Below are 25,855 nucleotides of genomic sequence, written 5' to 3'. Positions count from 1 at the left end.
GATATTGATACTCTGTCAGGTATAAAGGCTAGCAAATATTCTTTCTACTTCTGTGAGTTTTATCTTCCTCTGGTTGTTTTATAAAGCTCCACTTGTCAATTCTTTGCCTTAATTCTAGGACAAATGGAGTACTATTGAAAAAGTACTTCCTTATACCTACCTAGCATATGATAAAGTATATTTTTTTCTTGTAGCGGTTTCATTATTTTATGTTTAAAGTTTCTTTAATCTGTTTTGGATTAGGTTATATTTAAGGTGACATGTCTGAGTTTGTTTTCACTCTTTAGCATGTGAATATCCGTGTTCCTTGCATCAATATTGAAAGTTCTTTCTTTTATCCAGCTTATAATTTTTGCTTCTGGCAAATATTACGTTTTGAAATTTCATATTGTTGGTATATTTTGTGATGAGATTTGGGATTGTAGAATTCTTTGTTGGTTTCAAGCATGATATGAACAAAACAATTTGGGGCAAAAGTGAGAATTGTGATAGGATTGGGTCTAACAGTTCAAAATGTCTTGGCTTACATGGAGTTACGCAGAAAAAAATGTCTGGGTTTATATATTAGATATATTTCCTGGTTAAATTGTGCAGGGATGGGGTAGAACTGGCTGGGTTGAAAGTTTGGATATGGAATAGGATTATTTATTGGGCTAGAGGATATGACATACAGGTAGGAGAGTCAAGACTAGGCTGGATCAGTCAGGGTAGGACCAAGACTTTCAAATCTGGGCAGAAGGTTTGTATGAAGAGGTTTAGAGAAACTCACCAGACAAGTCCCCAGAGAGTACACTTATTGTTTCTTTTATTTCCAAAAAACTATGCAAAGCACATTAGCTTTTATATGTGCTAATAAGACCTTTAAACAAATGATTTGCAAAATTCGTTATATATACACTGTGCTCAGGCAAACCACTTATAATATAATTATATGAAGCTGATGTAATTAAGTATGTGCTGGAGTACAATAAGAGAAAAATGATAGAATTTTAAAATTATGCGTTCCATTTCTATTTTTTTAAAAAATATCTTACATATGTATATTTTTATTTTATGTGTCAGCGCTTGTCTGCATGTATGTATGTGGACCACATGCTTGCCCTATGCTCATGAAGTGCTTCTGATCTCCTCAAGCTGGAATTGAGGACAGTTGTAGCTGTGATGTAGGTGATGTGAGCCTTTACAAGAGAATTCAATGCTCCTATCAGCTGAACCATCCATCCAGTTCTCATGTGTTTCCTATTAGCTATTTTTTTTTTTGTTCCAGGCCCTCTTCTAACTACTATTTTATAACTTTGTAAATAAATACATGGCTTGATTAATTTCTACATTATTGATTAAGGAAATGAAACCTGCCTCACCTTGAGTTATCCAGTTCCATGGTAATGAAAAGAATATCCTTTATTTCTTAGCAATATCTAACAAAATCTTGACAAATATTATAACAATATATTACAATATTTGGTAGAGATAGTAACACTGAAAATTTTTTCCTTGCCTTTTAATTGCAAAATTATAGACAAGAAAAAGGTTTATCTTTTCTTACTTTTCCTTTACCTTCCTTTCTTCATCATTCTTTCATCTTTCCCAGGAAAACTGATATTAGTCCTATGTTATTTTTATAATTTCAAACCAGCTTGATAAAAACAGAAACAAAACTTAAGTGGTTCTATTGCATCTGTTGAAGGCATTTCTATAATTTTATAATCTTGCATGCACTGTCCTAAGTGAAAATGTTGGTATATGACAAGAGAAGGTATCAAACAGTTTAACCTCTATGTAGCATTTAAGTAAATATAGTGACAAGTAAATGGACACAAATTACACAGAATGCTGTAAATCTTTGGGGCTTATTTTATTCTTTTCTTATTCAGTCTATGCCAATACTCAAGATACTCACCAAAATTGATAATGTCCAGTTTTCTATATTTTAAACTTATTGGTTATTAAGTACATACAATTTATTTTGTAAAATATTACTATAAAATGTTCCCCATTATATGTGGGGAAATTTTTTTCTGTTATTGTTGTATTGGAATATTTCAAATCATATCAAAGTCCACGTAAAGGCAGTTCAGTTCATTTAATCTGTCTCATACACACTTACACATACAGTACTGAAGACACTCTTGAATTGTACACATACAATGACTTGATTTTATTTAAGGCAATAGTTCTACAAAAAATAAAACAGATAAGCTTATTCTTAGGTGTCTGGAAGGACTTTTAGAGAACAGTTCTTCCAGTTTCATGAACATTCATTAGAATTAACTCAGAAGCATCTGGTGTTTGTATAAGGTAATAAATTAATTCCACTAAATGATTTCATCTGAGGCTATTTGGTAATGATATTTTCACATTTCTTAGCTTTTGTGTAAAAGATAAATTGCAACACAGTACTTTGATTGGTACAATCTTAAACCTCAGACTGTTTACAAACATTCTAGATAACCCTATTTTTTTTTTGTTTTCTCTTTTTAAATTATGTTGAAGATAATTTTAGAACACATACAATTCTTTTTAATCAAATTATTTTTAACAATGAAGTCTCATGTCAACTATTTATTGTAATATTTTATATAAAATAGAAACATTAAAATTAACTTGAACTGATGAGCTAGCAAAAAGTTGTAAATTTCAGATTACTAAAATAAGCCTTTCAATATGAAATTCTACTCAATTTTTATCCTTCAGTATTTTTTACAATTAAGCCTTAGAATATCATGATTTTAGTTAGCTGATAAAATACGTATGCAATAAATATCCTCTTTATACCTAATAAAATTATGTTTCTTACTAGATGGATGCACTTAATTCAGGAAAACATACTGATTAAAAAAAACCTGATAATAAGGGGTGATAGTGTGCTTGCCCTTGAATGAGACAGCTCTCTCTCTCTCTCTCTCTCTATATATATATATATATATATATATATATATATATATATATATATATATTATTACAGAGGAGGGAGTAGAAAGAAATCAAGAGTTGGGGTGAGTAAATCATGTCCTTTGAATATGACATGAACTATGGTTGTCTGTATTAAAATGCACAAGACTAGGCTCGCCAACATTCCAGTGTATATTGTGAGAGACTCTGAGACTTCATTATTTCCTAAAGAAAAGAAATTGACTGTCATTTTCTTGGGTGGTGCAGCTATAAATAGCTTACCCAAATTCTACTAAACAATCTCTCACCCAACCTTGAGCAAGCAATTCTTATTAAACTCAATGAATAACACATGATAAAGAAGAAAGTAGAAGGGGGGATGTTTGAAAGGAAGGGTTTCAGGTAGAGAAGGAGGGTGATGAGGGAATCAAGAATGGAAGTGACAATAATTAAAGTGAATTATATAAATGTATGAAACTGTCAAATACACAAAACAAAGATAAATTAAAAAATCTTAATTAAAAAAACATAACTACATGCAAATACTTTCAAATGTCAGAATGTTTATTTAAATAGGGAATTCCACAAGAATGTTTAAAATCCTCTTTTGTACACAGTGTACTTTATCTCTCTCATGCATCATATGTCTCTTTAGATATAAAACTTCAGTTCTATACACACCAAGTTTGCTTGTATTTTGCAATAGACTTGGCTGTTAGATTTGAAATACAAAATGCCCTGAAGGAAGTCATTTTCTGCTAATGCAAGTATTACATATGAGAATTTGATTATCACCAGAATTGAGGTAGTTAAGTACACGTTGAGCACACTCTTGTTTCTTGTACATTATGTAGGAAAACAGAATGGACCCATATTCAAATCTGGTTTGAAGGATTAATTTTACATGTAAATTTTAAGAAAATGTGCTAAATAATTTTTGCCATGTTCTTTGGAGGGCATCTTTAACATCTTTGTTCCTCAGACTATAGATCAGGGGATTCAATAAAGGGATGATAAGAGTATAAAATATGGATGATATTTTGTCACTATCAATGGAATGACTAGATTCAGGTTGTACATACATAAATATCAATGTCCCATAGAACACTGTCACCACTGTCAGGTGGGACCCACAGGTGGAAAAAGCTTTCCGTCTGCCCTCAGCAGAGTTCATCCTGAGAATGGCAATGAGAATAAGCAGGTAGGACATAAGAACAACCATAAGGGAAGAAATCAAATCAAAAGCTGCAAAGATCATGACTATCAGTTCAACTTCATGGGTATTTGAGCAAAGCAAAGATATCAAGGGGATACAGTCACAAAAGAAATGATTAATGACATTGTAGCCACAGAAAGATAAGGAGAAGATATTTATGGTGACAACAAGAGACATAAATGTACAGTAAAGATAGGTAATTGTGACTAGGACCCAACATACTTTATGAGACATGATGACAGTGTAGAGCAGAGGCTTACATATGGCCACATACCGGTCATATGACATTGCGGACAAAATAAAAAGCTCACTGCCAATAAACAGAAGGAAAAAAGCTAGCTGTGTAGCACAAAGATAATAGGAGATTGCATTTTGATCTACAATGAAGTTTACCAACATTTTTGGTCCCACAGTTGTTGAATAGACAAAATCAGTAAAAGCCAAATGTTTAAGGAAGAAGTACATTGGTGTCTGCAGTTTGGCATCTATATTGGTGAGGATGATGATCCCCAAGTTGCCAATCACTGAGATCAGATAGATAATAAGGAATAAACCAAACAATGGGGCCTGGAGCCCAGGGTTGTCTGTGATGCCCATTAGGATGAATTCAGTCACCACTGAGAGGTTGTGTTTCTCCATTCTTCTTATCATAAAAATTGCTATAATAGAAGCAATAGAATATTAAATGTCTTTCAGTATTGATTACCTGAAAAATATTTAGTGTTTAAGATTGAAAGTAAGAAACATCTAACATTTCTAAGTCACTATTTGAAATAAACACATTTGCTCGTAGGAATTTATAGATAAAGAGACAGAAAAAAATAATTTGTATTTCTCATTCATTGTGATTTTAATGAAAAATACTACTTCAATATATTGTTGGATAATTCCAATGTCAGTAAGAATGGTAACTGTCCTCTAAGGTTTTGCAGATGTTTAGTCTGGTAAACACCATATGTAGTTCTTAATCATCTCCAAATAATATCTATACCAATAATCCATATCTAATTTTACAAACTTCTATAGTTATGTTCTTAATAAATGATAGATGATGATAGCTTACCCAAGCAATATACAAATGTGCACACATATACAGAAAATAAATGAAGCTATGAAGATACAGGTAAATAAAATTATGATGTAATATTATTAAGACTTCAATTATTAAATATATATCTAATGGTTTTCATTGCACTGTTTTTTCATATGCTTCCATTTCATTTAGTAACAATAATTAACTCAATAACATCAATAATACAGATATTTTTCTATGATATTTTTTCTACATTATATTTTCTATGATAGGTAAAAAAATTGCACACATCTGCCTGTAGCAATGTATTATAAGTAAAAACACAGACTGCTGTTATAGCATATTCAAGATAGGTTCCAGCACTAATACACAGTCTGTATTTTATAAATATTTATATTTACATTTATATTTATGAAACACATAAATAACTTTTTATAGTATAGTTGCCTATAGTTTATAGCAGGTGATACAACTGAAGATGTAATATTTCTTTATAGTTAGTCACTGTATCTGAAAGAGGTATTTCCTACAAATATGTATGTACCCACATTGTCTTTTGCACAAAAGTATGTTGGTATAGAGAAAGTCCACACTATTGCAGGTGAAAGCCTTTGCTATATAAATACAGCAAGGATATACTTTTACAATATTATAGAAGTATCTTCCAAAATTGCAATGAGAAAGTCTTTAAATCTTATTTTGTTCTTTTATTTTGTTTTATCATCTAGTAATAATAATATATTAAAAATAAAAATACATCACTTGCATGAACCAGTAATCCTGTATGTTAAAGGAATGCCCATATTCTTCACCCTAGTAATTTTAGATTTAATGGACTACAATATACTTTAAAAATTATTTTCTAATTAATCAAATTTAACTTTTAAAGCTACAGTCCTAGAAATGTATAGACAGATGACTGTATAAAATGAACAATATTTTATCAGTGACACTAAGTGATTATTTAAAATTCTCTTAATACAAATAATTGTTTTCTTATGTCTATATAATGTAGAACACTTGTTTAACATAAATGTATCATGCATCAACTCATCAGTGCAATTACCTACATAGTTTAAGTGTTAAGATATTTTTGAGCTGATTATAGAAAACATTGTAATCACAAAGCTTAGCTCTTTAAAAGCACATTAAAATGACAGAATTTCTGCCTTGGAAATATTCATATGATTTAATATTAAACAATCTCTTTTCTCATTTGCATGTATCAGAATGTATATCACAGATATAGAAAATTAAATATTTTCTAAGAACAGGTAAAATTTTTATACTTTAGGTTGCTTATCAAGTTTTCCAATAACTTAAAGTGATGGGAGCATCTTCTTGTTCAGCCACCAGGGAGTAGGAGAAAAGACACAAATGAAATAAAAGTGGACAGCAACATTTGATAACAAAGTTAGAGCACATTGTGTTCTTGTGTGTAGTTACTGATATCATAAACCATCTTGCATCCCTTACCTATGATGAAAGTACCTCAACGTTTCTCCCATGCATAAGTTAATGCAGAGTGTTGTGTGGTAGCTTTTGAATATTTATTCAAACTCTAGACTCTCCCCATGGATGTGACAAGAAATTCCTTGATTAGTCCACAATGTCAGAATGCTTAATGAAATGTCTGGAGACTGTCCATTAATTGTCATGAAACATTTGTGTTACACTTTTAATAACTAAATTTTAAGACCAATCAACATATGTCTGGTTTTATCCAAAATTATTTGCATTATAAGCTCAAAGAACTATTCATAACATATAATTAATTTTAGCTTAATTTTAACAAGTTATGAAATAAAACAATTTAAATATCCATTAATAAATGAATTGGTATATAAAATGTGATGCAGTCACTGGAATATCATCCACCTTAAAAATTATATTCTGTAATATGTGATAATGTAGATGAATCTGAGCATAATGCTAAATTACAGAAAATTGTAGATGGCTACATAGGATCCATATAAGCCATAGTCAATAGAAGGCTGAAATTTAAACTTTAATAACAAGAGATATTATTAAAGTCCAACCATTTTGTAAAGGTCCCTCATTATTTATACATTCATTAGTTGCCTTACTATTATAGGAAATTACTGATATGCATTTGAATAATGGTCATTCTAAATATGAGGAGGTGTGGAACAAGGAGAGGTAGCTGAGCAGTTGAAAGTTCAAGACTGCTCTTATAGAAGTCCTGAGTTCAATCCCCCAAAATCAATAGTGGCTCAAAACAGCCTGTGACTTCAGTTCTAGGATTATCCGCATTCATGGTCACACTGATATACACATAATGCACATAAAGTCTTGTATGTTTGTGCACACGCACTCACACATACACATATAAATTAATTGAAATAAATAAATATTGGTAGTGCAAATATTATGATTTCTATTTTGAATGCTATTGTATATTTTAAAATATATCTTTTTTCAGTTTGTTTTATTTAAGGTAATTTCCATTTAGATTTACTGTTCATTATTTAAATGACTTGTTTTGAAACACGGCCTTTTAGAGTTCTTTCACAGACTATACCTCTTTCTAAATTTTATAGCTCTCAAATACTTCATCCTGCTGCGCACCGCGCCCCCGTGTCTGTGCTCTGTGCGCTGGCACCCAGTTCCCGAGCTTCGGGCAAGGGGCTGGAGGTTAAAATACACAGACACACACAGACACGGGTCATCCTTGAATTCCCCAAGAATGCCCCCTTTATTGTGTTCAGGGGCAGATTATATAGAGATTGCCACGCCCCAACCAAATCCACCAGAAACCACTCTCCTGCCATCAGGAACTCCTGAAGGTCTTGTGCTCAGAGCAGCTGTAGGCACTCAGATCAGGGGATTACAAGAAATTCAGGAACTGGGGTCTCATTGTTCCCAACACACCCCACATTTTAGATCAACAGTTCTCAAAATGTGGGTTGCAACCTCTTTGGGTCAAATGATGCTTTTATAGGAGTTGCTCAAGACCATCAGAAAACACAGATACTTACATTATGATTTATAACAGCAGAAAAATTATGGTTATGAAATGGTAACAGAAATAGTATTATGGTTAGGGTCACCACACATGAGGAAATGTATCAGAAGGCCACAGCATTAGGGAGTTTGAGAAACTCTGCCTTGGATTTACATTACAATCTGAATTTTTTTCTTTTAGCTATTATGAGCATTTTAGTTTGATTTATCTCATTCACATATTTGTGCTTAATATTTGATGCTGAAATGTCTCCATGCTTCTTTGATTGTTCTCCAGTACAAGTTACTCTTGGCATTTCCTAGATTGAGCAGCTTTTTCTGTGTGAGTTTTATACAATTCTGAGTTCATTTTTTTTGTTGTTAGTAAAACACGGTACCCTACTTTCATTTACATGAATGGAGACATTCTATTTTCTGAGGAGGGTTTGTGGAAACAATTTTCAATATAGCTCCCACTGTCATAGTTTGTAAATCAGTACTTATTAAAGAGGTAGAATTGGGGGCTATTTTTATTGTATGTATTTTATTATTTTATAAAGTTATACAATCTATACTCTTTAAAAACCAAAAATTAAAGTTATCTACGGAAGCTAATTCACTATTTTTTTTGTTATATATGAATATTTAATCTTCCATATGTTCTTTAAACATAGCATTGTTAAAACAAAAGAGTATTTCTGTTAGTCTTGTCCAGATTTAATTACTGAATAAAAAATAATGCAAAACCCAGTACAAAAACATAATGCAATTTATGAATGAAACAGAACATATCAGCATTAAAATGAGCCACACACACTTGCTGAGAGACGTCTTATAAAAAAAACTGAATGACAGAAAGACAATGAGTTTTAAATAAGAATCACTTGAATTTACAGAGATCAAGTAACAATAGTGCTGAATAGTCAGTAAGAATCTAGTTTAAACTGGTACCAAATCAAAATCCATCCTAAGGCAGAAAGTGATACATTATATAGACCTAGCAACCAATAGAGTTCCTTGTGTACAGATACACAATGAGTAGTTATTCAACAACTTGCATTATCTCCTAGTTGCTGAGTGAGCAAATATAGAGTGAGCAGTTTCATATATGAAAGACAGAACACTTGAGGGAAAAGGAAACACATTTCAATTTACCTTGGAGAAGGAGTACTTGAACATATTCTCATGAATAACTCTCAACATGAGCTGCAAGTAGTAATTCTGAGTCACAATCAAATTTGATTTTAAGATACCCATATAAATGAAGTATAGCCTAAAACAGAAAGTCTGCCTTTCCACAAAGCAGAAACCTAAATAGGAGCTTACAATGGACATTGCAAATTTCACTGTAAGGATAAAAAGCCACACAATCCATGGCCTCTTTGGCTTTCCTAAGCAATTAGGACTCACTAACACATATTTTTGATCAAGTGATCCTCAACCCAGTATTATTGTCTACAGACTGTACTTAAGTTCTACTATTGCAATTATTACTTTCCCTTGAGGTAAAGCAAATATTTTTTTTTATGGATTTGTACCAGTATTCAAGTAGATGAAATATATCTTGAGCCTATTCGTGTTTGCTATGAAGAGAGCAAAGTAGGTTTACATTCAAAGCAGACTTTTACGGCTAATATTGTATTCAACTTTTAGGAAAAGATGTTGACTATCTTTTCCCAGGTTCTTCCTATGCCATCTTTTACATCTTTATTCCTCAAGCTATATATCAAGGGATTCAACATTGGGATAACAAGAGTGTAAAATATGGAAGACACTTTATCAGTCTCAAATGATTGACTGGACTTGGGTTGCACATACATAAATATCAAAGTCCCGTAAAAGACAGTGACCACCGTTAGGTGGGACCCACAGGTTGAAAAAGCCTTGCGCCTGCCCTCTGGAGATTTCATCCTGAGAATGGCTATGATGATGAACAGGTAAGACACAAGGACAACCAGAAGAGAGGAAATCAAATCAAAAGTTGCAAAGAACCTAACGATGAATTCAACCTCAAGTGTTTTTGAACAGAGCAGTGATATCAAGGGAATACAATCACAGAAAAAATGATTGATGATATTGTAGCTACAAAAGGATAATGTGAATATCCTTAGGGTGACTAGTAGAGATACAAACACACTGTAGAGATACGGCATTGCCACTAGTATCCAACATCTTGTTTGGGACATGATAGTCGTATAGAGCAGAGGATTACATATAGCCACATAGCGATCATAAGACATGGCAGACAGAATAAAGAGTTCACAAGTAATAAAAAGAAGAAAGCAGGCTAGCTGTGTAGCACAAAGATAATAGGAGACTGAACTATGTTCTGCAACAAAACTCGCTAACATTTTGGGTCCCACAGCTGTAGAATATCCAAGATCAGTGACAGCCAGGTGTCTCAGAAAAAAGTACATGGGTGTTTGCAGCCTGGAGTCCACCTTGGTGAGGATGATGATGCCCAAATTGCCTACTGCACAGATCAGATAAATAACTAGGAGCAACACAAAGAGCGGGGTCTGCAGCTCAGGGCGGTCAGTGATGCCTTTAAGAATGAATTCAGTCAGTACTGTGAGATTTCCTTTCTCCATGCAGGTGTATTTCATATTCTATTCTGGATAAAAAAACATTTTTAGAAAAAAAAACACTTGAGACATTGTCACCTTAGAGCCATTTACTAAGTAAATATCTTCTAAATGTGAGTTATTGAAAATTTAATATAGAACACTTTTAAATGAAATCATATCCTATTTACATGCAGCAAAGTACACGTGACAAATAGTGCTTTGTTTCTCTCATACGGCAGTTTTTCTAATTAAAACTCATACAGCGTCTCAAATATCTCATTTATATAAGTTTAGAGTTGAAATACTATTGGCCATAAATTGTTTAAAAACTGCCTAAACTTAAACACGCCAGACTGTGCAACTCACAGTCACAAGCAATATACATTGTTTTTAAATTAAGAATTCAATGAAAGAAAGAAAATGTGAGGAAGGAAGGAAAGGGGAAAGGAAGGAAGGAAGGAAGGAAATCAGAAGGAAGTAAGGGATAAATAAGGGAAAAGAGGAAGAAAAGAATGAAGGAAAAGGAGAAAAAGGAAAGAGGGACAAAATGAAAGAAGGAGATGATAGATAAAAATAGATGATAGATTAGTATAATAGAGAGATAATATGATGGAAATGCAGATGTGGCTGATAGAATAACAAAAACTAATTTAAAATAAGCATGAGACTCTTGGGGTTTAGACAGATGATAGTGAATTATTACTGTAAGAACATTTTTCATACTTCTACACAATCATTAAACATTGACAATTAATACATCCAGTACACTACAATTTTAGACTCTGATTTCTTAATGTCAAATTCCAGGAATGAGTATATAAATCATAATTTCAAGGAACACTTCTTGTAATTATAAGCTATAAATTTTATGCCTTTTAAAACATTTGTAAATTTTAAATATATTTGAAAACTTAAAATATGAAAACAGAAAACAATTGAAATGGTTTTATGAATAAATGAAAATAAGCTCTATTTATGTAGATACAGTGTACATGATAGCATGCAATGTGTGGTGTACACAACAGATACCTTCACAAGAACGTGTGTTGTACACAACAGATACCTTCACAAGAACGTGTGACATAGACAACAGACACCTTAACAAGAACTTGTTATGTATACGACACCTTCAAAGAACGTGGGATGTATAGAGCAGATACCTTCACAAGCTCTATATGAATACAGCTCTATGCCTACGCTGAAAGTAATGAAGTCTTTAACATGCTGGAAAGATGACGAAAGATGAAGGAATTCTGCTTTTTCACTGTATTTAGATATAGAAATCTTTGTGCTTGCATGTTATGGAAATCATACCTGGGACTTTCATCATGCTAAGCAAGAATTCTACTAGTGAATATCACAAGCTTCTTAGGACTATTTTGAAATAAAACCTCACCTGTGGCCCCGGCTAACTTCTTGTTTCTTCCTTTAGAATTGTCTAGCTTTTACTCTTTAGTCACAGATAAATTTGAAAGTAAGCAGTTTATTTACATGTACATTCTTCTGTAGGACATATATTCTGGTACTGTGATAAAATGTTAATATACAAACATTCAAATTTTTCCAGAGCTCTCCCCACTGATTCTCATTGTCTTACTAAAATTAGAGAAGTAAAATTCTGTTTTTTTTTGCAGTTTTTCTTATAATAGTCATAATTTTAATTCCATTTTGATGTTACTTATATTTGTATAAATTTAGTAGCACTATTGCAGATCTATTGTGGATATTTACATTGCAACTGAAATATATATATATATTTCAAATATATATATTTGAATATCACAAATTTTATTTAATCTACTCTTGAGAAACCTGGAAAATGTGTGGAAATTTGAGAAAACTGAGGAAAGAGTTCATTTGAATTGGTTTTATGCAATTATGTCTTATACAAATTTCTTTGAACAAAATAATAATACATGTGAGAAACTGCATAGGTTGAAACATTTTATAAGAAAATTAATTAATTTATACAGTATGTAAAATTGGTATTAATGAGTACAATATTACAGTGATTGAATTAACTATATAAATTATGTACTGATATGTGTTTATCTGTGTACTTTACCACAAGAATTTTCACTGAAGACGTTACAGCATAATTTGCAAACAAGCAAGCATACAACCAAGTACAAATAGCACAATGATTTTAGCAACCTGGAAATAAAGCAGCATATCACAACTACAGATAAATGATTTTAGTTTTGGATATTTATCTAGAATACTGATTGTGAAGAGCAATTGTCAAAAAAAGTTAAGAAATGAAAAAAAACATAAATGATAGTAAAAGGTGTTGTGATTATCATTTATGTGTGCTCTATATGCAAATAAATAAGATAATACAAGTTTGATATATAATATATTAATGTGCATAGTGTATATTAGTATATTATATAATAAAATATATATGAATATCATCATAGGAAAACACACTTACCTCATCTGAAATATTATCTGTATGATGGCCTAATACTTATTCTCTGCCTCACACAAACAGCTTTCTATTGTTAATTATGACAAACTAGATCATATTACAGAATTAGATATCTTTAAAACATGATATTTAGAAACATTTTAAAATCATGGATTTTTTGATGTGTGAGATGTAGTCACGAAGTATTGAAAACATAAATGTTCTTATATGGCAAATAAAAAAAATATCTCTTCTCAACAAGTTTTTTTAATTCAATGCTTAGGAACGTGCTGCACTTTCAAATTTTTTTAGCATTACAGAGTGACTATTACTTATTATTGTACTTATTATTGTACTTTATAAAATCACTCAGGTTCCACAGTACAGTCAGTTTGGTCATCAGCGCAAAAGTGGTGCTTAAAAGTGACCCTAGAATCCAAAAACAAAAAAGATTTCAGTATCTGCTGGCAAAGCAGAACATTTCTTTGCCTCATAAGAAAATGATAGCGAATTTCTTTTAGCTTCTCATTAACAGAACAAGAAGATTCTGAGTCATTCATATGCCTAAATATTTGGAAGAAGGTAAAAATTGTTTCATTTTTTTCTCTCTAACATATTAATTTCGATTTACTCAACTTTAGTTTCTACTACCTTTTGAAATCTGTTGATAAAATTATACTTCTACAAAATATGCTTTTTAAGTACTAATGCACAGTTTAAATATTAATCTCTAAGTGCTGGAAAATAAACACGAATAAATGAAGAATCTATGACCCTCAGGCATTATGGTACAGTGGGATCGTATATCAAAAATTAACCAGAACGGAACTCTTATATTAGATGTAAAATCCAGAGCACATGTGAACACTCCTGCAGATAATAGCATCACAGAGTATCTCATCAAACATTCCACCTTTACTCTCCCTTGCATTTCTTAAAACTGTACTTTGTAGGACAATTTATAGATTTCTACGTGATTTTCAATATTCTCCCCATGGGGTGGCAAGCAATTTGATGACTATCCCTAAAGCATTTGAATAACTAATGAATTGCCTAGAGGTTGTGCACCAACTCACATAGAGAACTTGCAGTTGACTTTAGATTTGCTTATTATACTAACCATCGTAATAATTTATATCTTTTCTTTTTAAATTGTTGAAATTGGATGGGGAAGATCTCTTATTGTATAAATCCACTTGCCAGAGAAGCCTGAAGATGTGAGTTCACACACACATTGAGGATAAGTTAAACTCAAATGTGAAGCAATGCTATTATACTTAAAAGATGTCTTGCAGATGAGAAAGTGGATTTTGGAATTTGGAACTTAAATGAGACTATGAAAAATAATAAGGAAAACTGAAATTTGACTAGTAGAAAGTTGAATTAAGATATGATCAGGAACCTAACAGATAAATGAATGTACAAGTTTCTCCGTCTGAGGATAGTAATGCTTTCTGTGGACAGTTCTTGTTCTATGTTTCATAGCTCTGTACCTCAAGTACCTTGGATTCCAAAACAACTCTTGTTTTATTTTCATAGCTTCAAACATTGGCCACACAAATTTTGTTCTCTTAGTTCCTTAATGCAGAGACTTTTCTGGAACATATTACCCAACCTGAGTTTCTTTCCCCAGCTTCAGAGGAATATTTCATAACCCGTTTTTGGTGTAGCCTTCATGCCTGTAAATCTAGAACCACGTGGGTGATGCTATCAAGTACAGATGCCCATTTGGGATGTTGCCATGAATCACATTTTTTGCAGCTTTCCTTTCTTTTTTAAAACTTTTTTATTGATTTTTATTGAGCTGTACATTTTTCTCTTCTCCTCTCCCTACCTCTCCCCTCCCTTTCAACCTTCTCCCAAGGTCCCCATGCTCCCAATTTACTCAGGAGATCTTGTCTTTTTCTCCTTCCCATGTAGATTAGATCTATGTATGTCTCTCTTAGGTTTCTCATTATTGTCTAAGTTCTCTGGGATTGTGGTTTGTAGGTTGGTTTTCTTTGCTTTATGTTTAAAAACCACTTATTTTTCTGTGTCTGGGTTACCTCACTCAAAATTATGTTTTCTAGCTCCATTCACTTTCCTACAAAATTCAAGATGTCGTTATTTTTTTTCTGCTGTGTAGTACTCCATTGTTTAAATGTACCACATTTTCCTTATCCATTATTCAGTCGAGGGACATTTAGGTTGTTTCCAGGTTCTGGCGATGACAAATAATGCTGCTATGAACATAGTTGAGCACATGTCCTTGTGGCACAATTGAGTATCCTTTGGATATATACACAAAAGTAGTATTACTGGGTCTTGAGGAAGGTTGTTTTCATAATTTTCTGAGAAATCGCCACACTGACATCCAAAGGGGCTGTACCAGCTTGCATTCTCACTAGCAATGAAGAAGTGTTCCCTTTTCCCACATCCAGGACATTTTAATTGGATTTCTTTGTCTCTCTCTAAATGAAAGCTAAAATGTCCTTTATTTTCTGTACTTTTCCGGTTTCTTGGAAAGGTATCTTGACAAATGCAAATTAGAGAGAAATAGTTTGCTTGAGCTCAGTTTCAGTTGCAGGGAATACACTCATGGCAACAGGAGATTGAGAGTCCTGGTAACAGTGGCAGATGGTGATTAATGGCAGTGCACAGCTCCCATTCTCAGTTTTATTGAGTCTATGAAAAGTTCATAAATAGTGTCTCCATATTTAATATGGTCTTCCTGCCTAAGGTAACTTAATAAAACAAACAACTCCAACAAAGAATCCAGCTCACAGACATCCATGCATAGCTATTTTTTCTCATTGACTCTAGATCAAGCCAAGTCAGCCATCAATATAATATATCAGCATCCCCTGATCAGCAGACTGTCTTTTGTATACATACTAGTGTCCCAGAAATTTTCACCTCTTTCATTCTAACCCTGAAACTAATGGAAGTCAGACCAATTGTAGGCTTCTCTGATACCCTGATGAAGATGGAAATAAAATGATAGTTTTATTAGTCCACGAATAAGTGCTCTGGGTGTGGGGCCTTGAAGGACAGTTTTGGTTCCTAGAAGTATGATTTTCTTTGCTCTATATTTGTAGTTATCAGTCTAAGACAACTGTGTCTGAGGTATCCTGTGTTCTTATTGGCAGCAGCATTTGAATTAATTTTCTGCAGATGTTGGCCAATTTTTGACTCATAAAGTATGTTCTAACTACATCAATAAGATGTTGTCCACTTCCACCTTGAAAGTCTGTCACAGGAGAATGATCTGCTGGTAAATTCAAGCCTATATTTGCTCTTTCTTTTTTTTTTTGGTTTTTTGGTTTTTCGAGACAGGGTTTCTCTGTGGCTTTGAAGCCTGTCCTGGAACTAGCTCTGTAGACCAGGCTGGTCTCGAACTCACAGAGATCCGCCTGCCTCTGCCTCCCGAGTGCTGGGATTAAAGGCATGCGCCACCATCGCCCGGCCTATATTTGCTCTTTAAATAATCTGAAAGAACACAACAGACCCAATTCTAATGCGAAATTATATGGTTTATTTCATAGGCAACCTTTAAGGTCAAATCTTGCACATCTTCCTCCATATCCTCTGTCCAGCATCTTTTACATCTTTGTTCCTCAAACTGTAGATCAAGGGATTCAACATGGGAATAATCATTGTATAAAAAATGGATGCCGACTTGTCGGTATCTAATGAGTGACTATAATTTGGCTGCAAATACATAGATATCAAAGTCCCATAGAAAATGATGACCACAGTCAGGTGTGATCCACAAGTTGCAAAAGCCTTGTGCCTTCCCTCAGCAGAGTTCATTCTGAGAATGGCTATAAGGATTAGCAGGTAAGACACAAGAACAACTAGAAGTGAAGAAATCAAATCAAAAGTAGCAAAGATTAGAATCATCAGCTCAAGGTCATGAGTGTTGGAACAGAGCAAAGGTATCAAAGGAATACAGTCACAGAAAAAGTGATTGATTACATTGTAACCACAGAATGATGAAGTGAATATCTTTAAAGTAATAATAAGAGACAGAAATAAACCATACAGATATGGGATTGCCACCAGGACCCAACATGTCCTCTGTGACATGATGGCAGGGTAGAGCAGTGGGTTACAGATAGCCACAAAGCGGTCATAGGACATGGCAGACAAGATAAACAGTTCACAAGTAATGAACAGAAGAAAGCAAGCAAGCTGTGCAGCACAAAGATAATATGATATTGTGTTTTGGGTCACAACAAAATTTTCTAACATTTTAGGTCCCACAGCTGTAGAGTATCCTAGATCTGTGATAGCCAAGTGTTTGAGAAAGAAGTACATCGGTGTTTTCAGTCTGGAATCCACCATAGTGAGAAGGATCATGCCCAAATTGCCCAGCAGTGAGATCAGATAGATGATGAGGAAGAGTCCAAATAGTGGAACCTGTAGTTCGGGGCAGTCAGTGATGCCCATCAGAATGAAATCAGTCATGACTGTGAAGTTCTGTTTCCCCATGCAGTCATAGTACTGAATCTATTCTGGATAGGAACAATTAAATATTCAATATATTTTTAATTTCATAATAAGATGATCACTTATACAATATTGTTATGCATAAGATATAATGAAATTTCGTAATAATGACTATTTCAAAATAAGTACATCTTATATGCCTAAAGATGCAAACTTATATATGAGAACAGTAGGCTATGAATCTTATGTAAGGTGATTTCACTGACACAAAACATAATTGAGAGATAATTTGTCTCAATATGGAGAAGAACTGCTATAGACAATGATTTGATAAGACAGGTAAGCTTGGATATGACCCACTCTACAAAACCTCCAGCTTCAAACAATGGTTATATAAATAACTTTTCCCTTATTTGGTAAATCCTAATACAAATAAATAATAGAGATAAATTACTGATGGACATATGATATAAAAACACAAGAGAGAACTAAAGATATAGATATACTGCCTTCTTTTAGGACAGTAAGTGCTTTTACCTGCTGAGTCATCCCTATAGCTTCATAATTCAACACTTTAAATAGGAAGTTTAGGGTGATATATTACTCAGTAACATTCATCAATACCTAAAATAGTGTCATAACATTTCCTAAAATGTGTAGTACACTCCTGTAATTCTGTTATTATGGCTGTGGCAACAGAGAAAATTCAGAAGATCGAGGACATCTTCAGCTATAAAACAAGTTTAAAACTACCCTGAAATATAGGAGACTTTGTATCAAAAGAAGAAAAAATACAATGAAAATTAAGCTCTTTAAAGTCCTTATGCCTATAGGTGGTGCAGTTTAAAGTGTCAATAAAAATCTTGATTAATATTGTCAGATGATTAGATAAAATAATTATAACTGACCACTAGGGAAATTGTCTATCCCTAAATAAATAAATATGCAAGCATATTTTACAGCTTGTATGATAACTAATATGTTACTTCATATTCACAAAAGCTATATTTGACAAATAGTAATCTAAAACTTTGTATTATCATTTAAATCAATATTCATAGCAGTGCTGTTTAAAGATGAAAGATACTTGAATGGTTTGATGTCTCCAGGTATTTAAAAAAGAGATTTTAAGAAAAAAGAGAAAGACAGAGAGGGGGGTTGTGAACAGCATTCTGGATTTTACACATGATATCATGAGTTTTGCTATTGAATAGCAGCACTAGACCTTGAAGTTTTTGGTACAGGGTCTTCCTGTACAGGACAAAGTGATCCAGAAATCATAGACTTCCTTCTCTCTATTTGTACAGTGCTACAATTTTTATTATTTAACCATCACAGTACTTACATGAAATAAGTTTCCTTTGCCAGATTATATGTATTTTAAATAATGGCATGAGAGTTAAATAAATATTGGGTCCAAAAGGTGATATTGCATGCAGATTCTTTCAATTTCTAGCTCATTCTACTGACATAACTTCACTATAACTAAACAAGGCAATTTAATGACTAAATGAGCAATATAATTTTATATATATATACATATACATTTAATGTAGATACAAAGCTTGCTACATGTAAACTACACTTCAATTTGGTAAGTGATTATCCAGCTGATGTTTCAGTATGACATATTTCTAGTCACGAATTTAAAATACATAAGCTTAATGCATTAGGTTTTATATTCAGTAATTGTAATCACAAGCAGGTATTTCCTGACAAGATTTTTCAGTTTAAATATGAAAGCACTTTGTTTTGATATTGTGCAATACCATTAATAAATATTTGTTATATTTAATACTTACTATGGAATATTTCCTTCAGATATCAAATATTAAATGGCAATTTTAATATAACCATAAAAAGGAGGTCATTAATGTCAATTCACACACACATGTTCACACACAATCAATAAGATGTATTGATTATTTTGTCAAACTCTTTTGCCTTAACAACAAATTTAATTAACAATTTAATTAATTTAACAATTAATTTTTATCTTAACAATTAAAAAAATGAATTTCACTCACATAATAGCAAAATAAATGGCAACGTCACAAAGAAGCTTGATACCCTAAACATTTGGAAGCATATGAAATTATTCATTAATATTTTTATATTTCCATTTCTGAACAAAAAATTGTGGGCTTCCTTTACTCATATTTCATCTCCCCCCTTATTTTAGAATGTGTTAATTATACAGTTTAATGTACATAAAATATTTCCTAAGTAAATTTTTCTAATAAATTTGGCGTTGCAAATATACATATGAACATGTAATCTCTAACCCATGGAGAGTTTATGAGGAAAGGAGAGTGCCTATTGCTATTGTCATTCAGCCATGATAGTAAAAGAGTTATGGAAAAATAAACCAAAAATATTCTCTTGTAGTGGAGGACAAAATGAGATCAGAATGTCATGATTCCTATGCATTTTGATAGCAAGGAGCAGCTTGCATAGTCGTCTATCTTTCTTACCTGTAATAAAACATTTTCTTTTTTTTCTCCTATGTACTTCTTAGCATTGTATTTTCTAGGATTATTTATGTATTATGTTTTGATTTCAAAAATAATCCCTGTGGAGTTGTAAGCTATTGTTGACTATCCCTAAAGCATTGGCATGCCTACTAACATAATAGGAGGTTGTTCACTAATTATCAGGAAAAATGTATATCTAACTTTGAATTTTGTATTGTGTAGAGAAATTGGTGAAATTGCTTCTGGATTGGAAATTAAAATATGAATGTTATACTCTCAAAGAGATATTAGCCCACTCTGAACTTTCCTGTAGCAGGATTCTAAATTGCTGAAAGTGGAAACAAATAACTTTTTTAAGTGGGTGAACACATAACATGTACTATGTGCAGTAAATGCAAGGGTACCATGAAATTGTAAAAGATGGTGCCCTGGTCAGTCATCCTCAATGGCTTAGACCATAAAACCCAGTATGGACACGTTCAACAGAACTATCATATATAAGCTGCCCATGCATGCTTCAGCATTGCCAGGGCATAAATTTTATTTATTCATTCAAATTACATGAACCAGCAACAGGATAATACTACACAGGTACCAATACATTTGACATACATAGACCTGTGTAATTGGTTATTAATATAACCTTTGTAAAAAATGAGGCTAGGGAAATGAGATGTGGTTAATAAAAGTACAAGAGGTAAAGGGATCAAGACCATGATGGGGATACACATGGAAACAGCTGACCGGAGCTAGAGGGAGCTCACTGTCTCCAAACTGACAGCAGGGCAATCTGCTTAGCACCAAGCTAGGATTGCTGGAAGTGGGTGACAGTTACATGACTTGGGCAGTCAGTGGAGCCACTGGCAATGGTACCAGGATTTATCCCTAGTGCTTGACCTGGCTCTTTGGAGTCTATTCTTTTTGCTGGGATACCTTGCTCAGTCTAGATATAGAGGGGGAGGGCCTTGGTCTTGCCTCAGAAAGATGTGTCAGATTTTTTTTTTTTTTTTGATTTTTCGAGACAGGGTTTCTCCGTAGTTTTTTTGGTTCCTGTCCTGGAACTAGCTCTTCTAGACCAGGCTGGCCTCGAACTCACAGAGATCTGCCTGCCTCTGCCTCCCAAGTGCTGGGATTAAAGGCGTGCGTCACCACCGCCCGGCTGATGTGTCAGATTTTGTTGGCTCCCCATGGGACTCTATTCTCTCCGAGGGTTGGATGAGGGGCAGGTGGGGGGAGGGTGAGTAAAGTGGAAGGAGGGGAGGAAGTGGGAAAAGAAATAGGTATGTAAAATGAGAAAAGATTGTTTTGTTATTTTTTAAAAGAAAACAAACTATCTCTTCTCGTTGTATATAACAATCCAAGTTCCTACTTCCTCCACTCCTTCCATTTTCTCCATATACCTCCCACCCCACCCCATCCACTCTTCAGAGAGGGTACAGCACATTGCTTTTGGGAAGGCCCCAGGTCCTCCCTACTATATCTAGGCTGAGCAAGAAATCCATCCAAAGAACATGGGTTCCCAAATATCCAGTACAAACAGTAGGGATAAATCCTGGTGCCACTGTCAGTGGCCCCTCAGTCTGTCACCCACATTCGGAGGGACTGGTTATGTCCTATGATTCTGCCTTTCCAGTCCGGCTAGTGTTGGTAAACTTCCCTTAGCTCAGGAAGATTATTTCAGTGGGTGTCCCCATCATGGACTTGAACTCTTTGCTCATATTCTAACTCCTCCCACTCTTCCACTGAACTTTGGGAGCTCAATCCAATTCTCTGGTGTGGGTCTCTGCCTCGGTTTTCATCAGTTGCTGCATAATGTTACTTGTATGCTGAAGACCTGCTTGGGCAGCTGGTAATGTGGAGTCAACACAGAGAGGAGGAGATGGACACGACCTGAGGGTGGATGAAGATGCCAGCAGCATTTGTTGAAAAAAGCTATACCTTTTATTGCGTATAGCACTGAATGGAAGAAAAGGGGTATTTAAGCTGGCATGTGGACTGAGATCAGGTGTTGAGGAATCTAACATTGACCTTGACAATAGGTATCAACTGTACCTTAATAGAAAGGCCACAAGTTTTTTTTTTTTCCAGAGATAAAGAGAATGACTGCTTTAGTAAGCAGAAACTTTTCTTAGCCCTGAGGAAATGATGGCCCTTATCCAAATGCCTGATCTTGGCTAAAGGACTTCTCCGGGGGACCAGAAACAGTATTACAGTTTTTTTGATATTACTGTGTGGGCCTGTTCCCCTTGTAAAACTCCTGAAAGGCGAGATCCTGATATCTTACTTTGTAAAGAGAGACTGCTCATTTATTTCCCAGACTCAAATAATCACACAGAAACTATGTTAATTAAAACTCTGTTTGTCTGATGACTCAGACATATTTCTAACTAGCTCTTATATCTTAATTAGCCCATTATCATTAATCTCTAGATCTGTGTATCACCACAAGGCTGTGTCTTGTTTGTAATGATCCAACATCCTTCTCCTTTGGCAGCTTCAAGGTGTCTCTCTGACTCTGCCTACTCTCCCTATATATCTCTGTTCAGATTTTCCACCTTACTTTACTCTTCTAAGTCTTTGGTCAAAACAGCTTTATTAATTAACCAATAAAAGCAACACATATACAGAAAGATATCCCATATCATTACTCTCTTCTCATTATATCATACAATTCTAATTTCTCCATGTTTACCAACTGAGCTATATATAGCCTAGGAACTGGATCTGAACCATAGTCATTTCATCTTCAGGATCAGATGTGTCTACTAAACCAATAACTTTCCCATTCTTGGTGTAATTAGTACTGCACAATGGGATGGCTTGTTTCTCAGTGGCTGGGATTTCTTGCCAAGGAGTTATTTTATTTAAACAGGCTGCCATTTTCATTCTTTATTAAAGCCTGTACAAATTTACAAAAGAGAAAGACATTACTAGTGAGAATCATTAAAAATGAAAGTTGGAAACTTCTGGGAAAGTATGGTCTGCATTGTCAAAATGCTGTAAATGTGTCAAGCAGCAATGGTCACCATGTCATTTGTGCCATGTGTACGTTTGTTTTAAGGGTTGATTTTTTGGTATGGAATGACAAATTGATATGTTGCAACTTGGGGCACCCAACTTTGTGGTAAGTATGTTGGGTACTGGGTCTGAGTGTGATGCAGGAATATTAGTCAGCTGAAGACAAAGACAGGGGAAGGGCAAAATGCCCAGTGAGGGAAGAGTGGAAGCACTGGTGACTCAGGAGCTCTGGTAGAGGAAGGGTAATAATCCTAGTTAAAATAAAGCCCAAATTGAGTAAGAACAGATGTTTGTAATAGATATGGATGCAGTGGCCCCTCTGTAGGGTGATCCAACTTGGCTTGGCTTTCAGAGACTCAGTATTCAGCACCACATAGTAGATAAATTGCTAGGAGGGAGAGAGAGGAGACTTGGGAAAATGAAAAGATTGACTATAGAACAGTGGAAATCTTTGTTCAAATTATACTGAGTTAGAAAGCAGAACACTTTCTTACATATATAAAAATGATACTAAATTTGCATGGAATTTTACATTAAGAGAAATAAAACTTATTAGAGATGGAGAGATTAATCAAAGGTTAGGTGGAATTGCTGCTCTCACAAAGGACTGCGGTTTGGTTAGTATCATTCTTATCACTCTTCCTGAAATTATCCCAGTGACCTGACATTTCCTCCTTTCTCACCTCCTTGCCCTGTATCAAACATTCCCACATACCAACATACTCCTCGCTCTCTTTCTAATTCATGGCCTCCTCTTTAATATTTCTGGATACGCATATACGTATATCCCAACACCACATACCCAGTACATATCTGTGTTTCCAGGGTAGTCCTTACTATTCATCCAGAAAATGGATCTTTGCAACAGAAGACCATTACAGACAACTATAATCAATTGAGTTGCAGAATTCTGGTGCTGCACATAAGTCTCATGGAACATTGTAGAAGAGGGAGCAAAAATTGTGTAACACCAGAGGATCAAGAAGTTTGTGCAAGATTGTGTTTCCTAGTAATGTCAGAAAGGTACATTCTAAAGATCTAAACAATCTTACTGCCAAAAAGTAAACTGAACAAGGACAATAAAATTTTATTTAGCCATTATGATAGAAAAATAAAATGGTTTAAAATTATAAATGTGAGAGAATTTAAAATATTATTTATAAATACATGAAACCATCTAAATTATGTTAAAATGTATAAATATGCATATATGAATAAATATAAGCACACATATATATTTATTTTTACACTAAGCATTTTACCTAGTATCAACATTATGCATAATATACATATAAACATATATGATTCTGAACATTAGAAAGGAAATGAATGGTATAGTCTTTCTGTTTTGAAAAGCATATGAGAGATGCATTAACCAATGCCTTTATTTCCATGTTTTCTGACGATTGGAATATATTAATGAATAAAAAGGAACATTTTAAATGTAAATCTTCATATTTACTTATAGAATAAGACTTATATAATCTTTATATAATGTTTATTGGAAATATGATTTATCCACAAATTTGTCTTTTACTAAACACTTTTTTCATTGCCTCTTTTACATCTTTGTTCCTCAAACTGTAAATGAGAGGATTTAGCATGGGAATTACAATGCTGTAAAATATTGACACTATCATGTCATGCTCCAAGGCATACGTGGAACTCGGTCTCACATACATGAAAAGAACAGTACCATGAAAAATGAACACTCCTGTTAGATGAGAGCCACACGTAGAGAAGACTTTTCTTTTACCTTCTGCAGAGCGAGTCCTCAGAATAGCAAACAGAATGAAACCATAGGAGATCAGGACAATGAGGATAGTAACAACCTCAATAGACCCAGCACAGTAGAAGAGGAGAAGCTGGCTTATGTGGGTATCAGAACAAGAAATTGCCAGGAGAGGAGGAATGTCACAGAAAACATGACTGATTTCATTGGATCCACAAAAAGACAATCTGAAAGTGGCAGCAGTGTGGATAACAGCGTGTAAAATTCCACCAGCATAGGAGGCAATGATGAGTGGCACATAGACTCTGGGTGACATGATCACTACATACAAAAGTGGGTTGTGGATGGCCACATAGCGGTCATAAGCCATTGCTGCCAAAAGAAAGCATTCTGTTGTACCAAAAGTAACTGCCAGAAACATCTGGGCAGCACAGCCAATGAATGAAATAACTTTCTTCTCCGACATAAAGTCAACTACCATTTGTGGAGTGATAACCGAGGAGTAGCAGGCATCTACTGAGGACAACACACTCAGAAAATAGTACATGGGGTTGTGTAGGTGGGAATCTCCAATGACAAGAGCAATCAGTCCTAAATTTCCCATGAGTGTGAAGAGGTAAATTGCTAGAAAGAGGAAGAAGCAAAGGATCTCCAGGTCAACATTGTCTGTGAAACCCTTCAGTACAAATTCAGTGACTTCCGTGATGTTCTTCATGTTGAAATCTCATAGAAGGAATTGAAAATAATCAGCACATCTTAATTTACATCACTGTATAGAGTCTAGTGTAGTTTGGCTATAAGCTAGGTGAGTTTTACATGTGCATTTATGCAGAAACACTTTCAGACTGAAAGATGCATGGGAACATACACCTAGGCACACATATCATGTTAATTTAAGAACTACAGAAGAGGATAAGAACATGGTGGTGATTTAAATTTCAATATACTAAAATTGTAGAATGACATGGATGGTGTGTATTGTAGATAGAGTTTCTCTCCTGCCTGGTCCTGAAGCCATTCAGTCACAACAAGACACATTGAGCTTTATATTACTTATAAACTGGTTGGCCTATTAGGTCAGGGTTACTATTAACTAGCTCTTACAACTTAAATTAACC

The 25,855-nt window shown here is 34.0% G+C and overlaps 4 protein-coding genes across 4 annotated transcripts; all 4 read right to left on the bottom strand.

Moving 5' to 3' along the window:
- Nucleotides 1-3,805: 3,805 nt before the first annotated feature.
- LOC130869643 (olfactory receptor 8K3-like) lies at nt 3,806-4,747 on the bottom strand. Its single transcript, XM_057761948.1, has one exon. The coding sequence runs from the start codon at nt 4,745-4,747 to the stop codon at nt 3,806-3,808; it is 942 nt and encodes a 313-aa protein (XP_057617931.1).
- Nucleotides 4,748-9,754: 5,007 nt separating this feature from the next.
- Nucleotides 9,755-10,696, bottom strand: LOC130869667 (olfactory receptor 8K3-like). Its single transcript, XM_057762022.1, has one exon. The coding sequence runs from the start codon at nt 10,694-10,696 to the stop codon at nt 9,755-9,757; it is 942 nt and encodes a 313-aa protein (XP_057618005.1).
- A 5,923-nt stretch (nt 10,697-16,619) lies between these two features.
- LOC130869671 (olfactory receptor 8K3-like) lies at nt 16,620-17,555 on the bottom strand. The gene has a single exon (XM_057762028.1). It carries the CDS (start codon nt 17,553-17,555, stop codon nt 16,620-16,622), a length of 936 nt encoding a protein of 311 aa, XP_057618011.1.
- Nucleotides 17,556-24,519: 6,964 nt separating this feature from the next.
- On the bottom strand, nt 24,520-25,452 carry LOC130870074 (olfactory receptor 1086). The gene has a single exon (XM_057762645.1). It carries the CDS (start codon nt 25,450-25,452, stop codon nt 24,520-24,522), a length of 933 nt encoding a protein of 310 aa, XP_057618628.1.
- Nucleotides 25,453-25,855: the final 403 nt, after the last annotated feature.

Source organism: Chionomys nivalis, chromosome 2 (assembly GCF_950005125.1).
Source record: "Chionomys nivalis chromosome 2, mChiNiv1.1, whole genome shotgun sequence".
NCBI lineage: Eukaryota > Metazoa > Chordata > Mammalia > Rodentia > Cricetidae > Chionomys > Chionomys nivalis.
The sequence above is the reverse complement of the archived record's forward strand: the minus strand, read 5'-3'. Positions and strand labels throughout refer to the sequence as shown.

Excerpts from the sequence above, each read along its gene's own strand:
- LOC130869643 (XM_057761948.1), bottom strand. The coding sequence starts at position 4,747 with ATGGAGAAACACAACCTCTCAGTGGTGACTGAATTCATCCTAATGGGC.
- LOC130869667 (XM_057762022.1), bottom strand. The coding sequence starts at position 10,696 with ATGGAGAAAGGAAATCTCACAGTACTGACTGAATTCATTCTTAAAGGC.
- LOC130869671 (XM_057762028.1), bottom strand. The coding sequence starts at position 17,555 with ATGGGGAAACAGAACTTCACAGTCATGACTGATTTCATTCTGATGGGC.
- LOC130870074 (XM_057762645.1), bottom strand. The coding sequence starts at position 25,452 with ATGAAGAACATCACGGAAGTCACTGAATTTGTACTGAAGGGTTTCACA.